General features: G+C 33.4%; 1 protein-coding gene across 7 annotated transcripts in view; it reads right to left on the reverse strand.

The window, feature by feature from the left end:
• The window catches only part of LOC132041193 (calcineurin B-like protein 4), a 10,818-nt gene extending 7,865 nt beyond the window's left edge, over positions 1 to 2,953 (reverse strand). For 2 of the 7 annotated variants that reach the window (XM_059432023.1, XM_059432017.1), the window contains exons 1-2: positions 1,951 to 2,298; positions 1,179 to 1,312 (exon numbers count right to left, since the gene is read on the reverse strand). In XM_059432023.1, coding sequence (XP_059288006.1) covers positions 1,179 to 1,269 — 91 coding nt within the window. In that variant the 5' untranslated portion in view covers positions 1,270 to 1,312; positions 1,951 to 2,298. The other 5 variants (XM_059432018.1, XM_059432020.1, XM_059432019.1 and 2 more) reach the window with 5 other exon arrangements.
• Between the last annotated feature and the right edge of the window lie 3,117 nt (positions 2,954 to 6,070).

The following is a 6,070-nucleotide window of genomic DNA, read 5'->3' on the forward strand; positions in this document are numbered from 1 at the left end:
TCTCCAAATTCAAAACCCCGTTATTTAAGATCAAACAAATCAAACAACTGCAATAATGCGACAAGAAGGAATAGATTCTTGTTTGGAGAATAAAGATGATGTTGATATAGCAACTACGACCATTTAAATTTTTAAAAAAACAGCTGACATCCAGCATCAGATTTGCAAGTCATTTGTAATAAAAGAGTTTTTCCAGATAGTTAAATCCCATTAATCATTCAAACATATGTCTAATGAATACCGTCAAAAAGGGTGAACACATACTCTCTGTGCAAAAAGATTCTGCTTAGGGCTACAGTTGAAAAGAGCATGGAAAAAATCTTCCTGCATTGAAGAAATAGAATTAAATCACAATCTCACAACCTGAAGTTTGAAAATCGCTGGAAGATATTTAAAGTGCATCAGACTTGGGCCATTAGTTGAAAACATGGAAAGTTTATTTTTAGTACAATAGTTCTAAAAATGTGCTTACAAAGTGGTTACAGTTGCCGATGCTAACAAAAACGATTAGATTATAAAGAGGGATTATCATATGGAGGCCTTTTGGCATGAAGAGAACTTTTTTGCAATAACAAGCTAATGTATCCTAAATCGCCGTCTGTTTTCAACAGTTCTCCCTTAACTAACATCTCAATTTACGCAAAAGTCTAGCTAATGATTAAACATTTCATATTGAAATTACCTTATGAATAAGACCATCATCAATTATGGAGCTGCTTAGTTTTCCGAACATAATATACAACGCATCCACTTCATTAACAGAAACTGCAACAGAAGACCACAGCACTCTAAGATGCTTATTTACAGCTTAACCAAAAAAAAAAAAAAAACTCATTGGACACACTACTCTGCTGAAGATTAAAATATATGCAAATGTAACAGTCAAGTTGAAGGCTTTTTACTTCTGGATAGTCTCACTTGTCAGATGGAACGCTGATCAGTATATATCTGTTCTTTCTGAATTATTATGTTGGTATAACAGCGGTATTACAAACTTCTTCTGATTGAATGTCCAACAAACAGCACTGGTGAAACATTCTAAAGAATACTACTGGCTAGCGACTACGATTTTACCAAAATAAGTTCAAGGAAAATAAGGAAACAAAAATTAAATAAGAGCCTACCTAATTTTGCACTATTTTAGATTCTTAGGGGCAAAAAGGCATTCTTTAACTTACAAGAAGTCTCAGAAGCTAGTAAGTCATGCTTCTCAAAACCAGGTGGACGTTTAGATTTCATGGAACGAAAGCATCCCGCTAAAGCATGCATTATCCAGCAGAGGACTTAAAGATCCAGTGATAGATGTTTTCACCTGCCACAATCCAAAATAAACATTATAGTAAAGCATTGATATAACCTAAGAATATGTAGATAAAATAATGAGAATCCGAGTTCAATAAAAGGCCATCAGTGATTTTATTTTCAAGTTTTTATCTCCTTATGAACACTAAGTGCATTTTCGGGCATCAATTACTTTGCTTTACAGGGAATCATAGTCAACTCCAGGTTTTCAGTGTTTCAAGCAGCATTTAGATGATGCTATCCCAAATAAGCAAAGCATATAAAGGCATTTTCATCAGGGGCAGGTGTGTTTGGTACTAAGGAAATTGTTTTTCACGGAAAATGTTTTCTTCGGAGAATAAGTGATTTTCTTGCTTATTTTCTAGTGTTTGGTGAATAAGCAGAAAAACATTATTCCAAGAGCAAATATATATATAATCTAGGCAAACACTATGAGAGCCCGATAGGGGCAGGCCGGGACTTGTTTTCCGGAATGCCACTTATGTGACTTGTTTTCCTTGCGACAAGGGAAGTCATTTTTCTGTAACTTATTTTTCTAGAGAAAATATTTTCCAAAACATTCTGACTAACCAAACGATAATTGATTCCTCCATTCCAAACACACCCAAGGTATTCAACAATTATAACTATTTCGATAGTGCACGTTACCCGGAAAATTGTTGCTGATCATACGGAGTATAGAGGCGGATCTAGAGCAAGTTCCACGGGTACAATTGAACCAAATACCATGTATACATGAAATTTCAAAAATATATATAGAGAGATCAAGACCAATTTAGAACCACTCACTCTAAATCACAGATTCACCACTGATGTAGGACCCAATAAAGATAGAAAGCAAAATTATTCAAAACCACTTAATTTAAAGCATATTTCCATATAAAAGTGGATGTAACTCACTAGGAAAAAACCCAAAAATTTGTAAAGAAACTGATCTAGAGCAAGTTCAACATTATAATTGAACCAAATACCCTGTGTAACATATGAAAATTTGAAACATACAGAGAAATCAACAACCATTTAGACCCGCTCATTCTACAAATATTGTCTTTGACTCTTCAAAACGTCAATCTACATACACACCTAAAAAAGCAGTGTATTTTTTGAGAATTCAATAGGTTGCGGCCTCGAAAGTGCAACTTACTTCTAAATCATGGGTTCATCATTGATGTAGGACCCAAAAAAAGATGAAACACTTTTAATACTTAAAAAGCACATATCCATGTAAAAAGTGCCAAAAACTTACGACAAAAACCCAAAATTTTGTGAAAGTGCATAAAGTTAACTAATCTAAAGTAACCAACAAAGGATGAGAAATATAAGATAGAAATAGAAAGAGAAAAAGTGAATGAACTTACCTGTATGCTGTTTTGGTAGAGTTGGTATCTTGTTGAGTCAAATATATTGTACAACAAAAGATCCCCTTCAAATGCGTGTATACATTTGTACAATTCCGTAAAATACGACAAAAAGTTGTTCAAATATTATATGCATTTCGATTCAACAAAGGTTTGGTTCAATGTAGTAGCCACATCATGACCACATGAGTTGTATTTTGTTATGTGTATTTTTTGTTAGCCTCGAGTTGTGTACGTATGGGAGTAGATCGTTGACCTTACGGATTCTGAATCTTTTATTTTTGGCAAAATCCTTCGACTTTGACGATTTTTATTGAATGCACACCTAACTTTTATATTAGCCTAATCAGGGGCGGAGCTATCGTTGCCCGAGGGCTGTCAAGAGACATAGATGAAATTTTAATTTTATAGATATGTATACTAATGTTGACACCCCTTAATACAAATTGAAAGTTTAGTACAGTGGGTTGCAAAAGTTCCCAAAGGTTGTGTGTTCACACCTGTGCAGCAACATATTTATATTTTTTGACACCTTTTAATATGAATCTTGGCGCCATACGAGCCTAATTACCCCTAAAATTGACAATTTGATAGTCTCGATTTATCTGGACATTGATATGATAAAGAACGTAATTTCCTCCTTTTTAGGCACATGGGAGGTGAAAAAAAAAAAGGTGAAAAAAAAAAAAAAGGAGCTTTCAAGTGGGTACTTTGGCAGATAATCAAATATAAGGATATTTTTTTTCAAAAAAAAAAAAAAAAATATATATATATATATATATATATAATGATTTATTTGATCAAACTATACTTTTTCTTGTTTCTTCTTAATACACGTTGCATATTTTATCCCCAGTTATTTTTGCTTTATATGTCATGATTATTTGCTCTAACTGTGTATTTCTTTTTTTTTTCGGAAGTAAATCTCTAAAATTTAGCTCAAATTCTGTCTTTTTAGCCAAATAAAAAGAAGATTTAGCGACTAATGAAGTTCAAACGGTGCATTTCATAGAGAAAGAAGAAAATTTGTATTTCTTATTTTCATGCAATTGCTATTTAGTTTCAACTGTGTATTTATTCCTTTTTGGTCAAATTTGTAAGACATTAAATGTAAGACTTCATGAGTAGTATTTTATTTGTGTATTTATGTTAGCCTCGGTTGTCTCCATTAAGCCCGTCAACTGTCCGCGAATCCTGTTGGTTCCTAACCGACCAAGAAAAAATTGAATCGGTTGAACGCTAACAGATCTTTTTTACGTGGGTCCGGTATTTCGATTTTTTTGAAATCGGAACCGGTTAAACCGGAACCGGACTGGTTAAACCGGTTAAACCAGTGAAATTAAAAAAAAAAATTATAATATAGCCGTTGGGCTGGTGCCTGGTGGACGTTATTGGACCGTTGGCAACGGTCCATTTACTCTTTTTTTGCCCCCCCCCCCCCCAACCCCCAAACTTTTTTTTTAACACTTTAACCCATCCCCCACCCCTATATAAACCCTTCTTCATTTTCATTTTAATCCATACCAATTCATTCTTTTCTTTCTCGCAAATTTCAATCTCTCAATTATAGTTACATTGCAACAATTAACCACTTTAAATTTCTCTCAAATAAATATTATAAAGTCTTATTATAGTTTCAATTATTAATTTTGCAATTATAATATTGTTAGTTAGAGCTAGTGATTTTGCAACAATCCGAAGTATTTTGGTGGATTTGCAATTCTAGCCGCCTTCACTTTGTTGGAAATTAATCCGGCAATTTGGTACCTTCATTCCAACTCTATCTTAGTTTTCGCAATTTAATTCTAGCAATTTAATTTGTTGCAATTTATTTTCTTGTGATTTATTTGAGTGTTATTTAAATTAATTCGATTTAATAATGGCAAAGAGATTTAGACGTGGTGCCGTAGTAGTAGTGGTATTGTTAGGGGTGTGGGCTTAATGAGGAAACATTTGTGGAAGAAACGCCTAATTTAGGTAAGATGTTGGCAGAAATAATCCACTTTAGATCATGAAGCAATGCAACAACATTTTACCGACACTTTTAATGAAATTTGACTTACGATGATGATGTGACGATGAAACACAAGCCCCCGAAAATCCCATAGAAGATACATGTCCCGCACATAACCACATACACAAGACAAACCGCCTAGAACTCGAAAGCCAACCGCTAAAATTTGAAAATTTATGACTAAGGATAGGGAAAGCTAAACAAATAAACGCATTCTATGTGGACAAGTATTTGCTTTTAGGCAAGGAACTAGTAAAGATGGTGGAACTGGTACACTAAATAATCATATGAGACTTAAACATATGGATGTTTGGGGAGAGCAAACGGGTTCAAATGCTGGGGGTATTCAAAATGACGATAGACTCCACGAACCGGGTAAAATTTTAAGCATGACAAGAAAAAAGAGCGTGTAGATAAAGCTAAAATGGTAGCTTATGATTGTTTACCATTTTTCTTTCCTTCGGGTTTGGGGTTTGTTCCTTACATTCCACGTTGTTATAATCCGTTATTCGAGGGTATTCCTAGAATTTTAGAGCGGATGTTATAGATTTGTATAAAAAATATAGATTTTATTTGCGCTATGTATTTAATTCTTTAAATTGTAATGTTTCATACGTCAACTCCTTCTTCTAGTGCAAACTTTGATGAATATAACTTTTATTTGATGTACCCAAACGTGAATATCAAGGAACTCGGATGAATCGAAGTCTTAGTATGGTGGAAGTTAACAAGGCAAGTCATCCGATACTCTCAAGAATGGCTCGAGATATCCTTACGGTTCAAGTATCAACCGTGGCATCTGAGAGCGAAACATTTAGCCAAGGAAGACAAAGAATTGGAGACCATAGACACTCATTATCCGCTTTAGCTTGCAAGTACTAGTGTGCATTCGCGATTGGATTAGATTGGAGCGACGCAACCAAAACTTAGAAGCGGAGGAAGGCGAAGAGGAAGAAATTGAAGATTTGATAGCAAGTGGACCGGACCAAATGGAAGACTTTGAAGATATCTCTATGACCGAATATGATATGGGGGAAATTAACGAAATGATTCACAATTGGTGATTTTATTATTCTACTATTTCTTTACAACTCATGTATTATTTGCAAGTTAAAAAAAAAAAAACTACAACTTGCAAATAAATGTTATCCAAGAATGAATAAAATATATGGCTCATTGAGCTTTCTTCTATTTACTTGTGTTCATATTTTTACTTATATTAAGTTTGGAATATACCTAAAATATACTAAGAATATACTTATAATATACATCTACTTAAATTAAAAACTAGAAAGTTATATACTTGAAACATAACTAAAATATACTAAGAATATACTTATAATATAAATATACTTATAACTTAAACATATATATATATATATATATATATATATAT

Source organism: Lycium ferocissimum, chromosome 12 (genome assembly GCF_029784015.1).
Source record: "Lycium ferocissimum isolate CSIRO_LF1 chromosome 12, AGI_CSIRO_Lferr_CH_V1, whole genome shotgun sequence".
NCBI classification, from domain to species: domain Eukaryota; kingdom Viridiplantae; phylum Streptophyta; class Magnoliopsida; order Solanales; family Solanaceae; genus Lycium; species Lycium ferocissimum.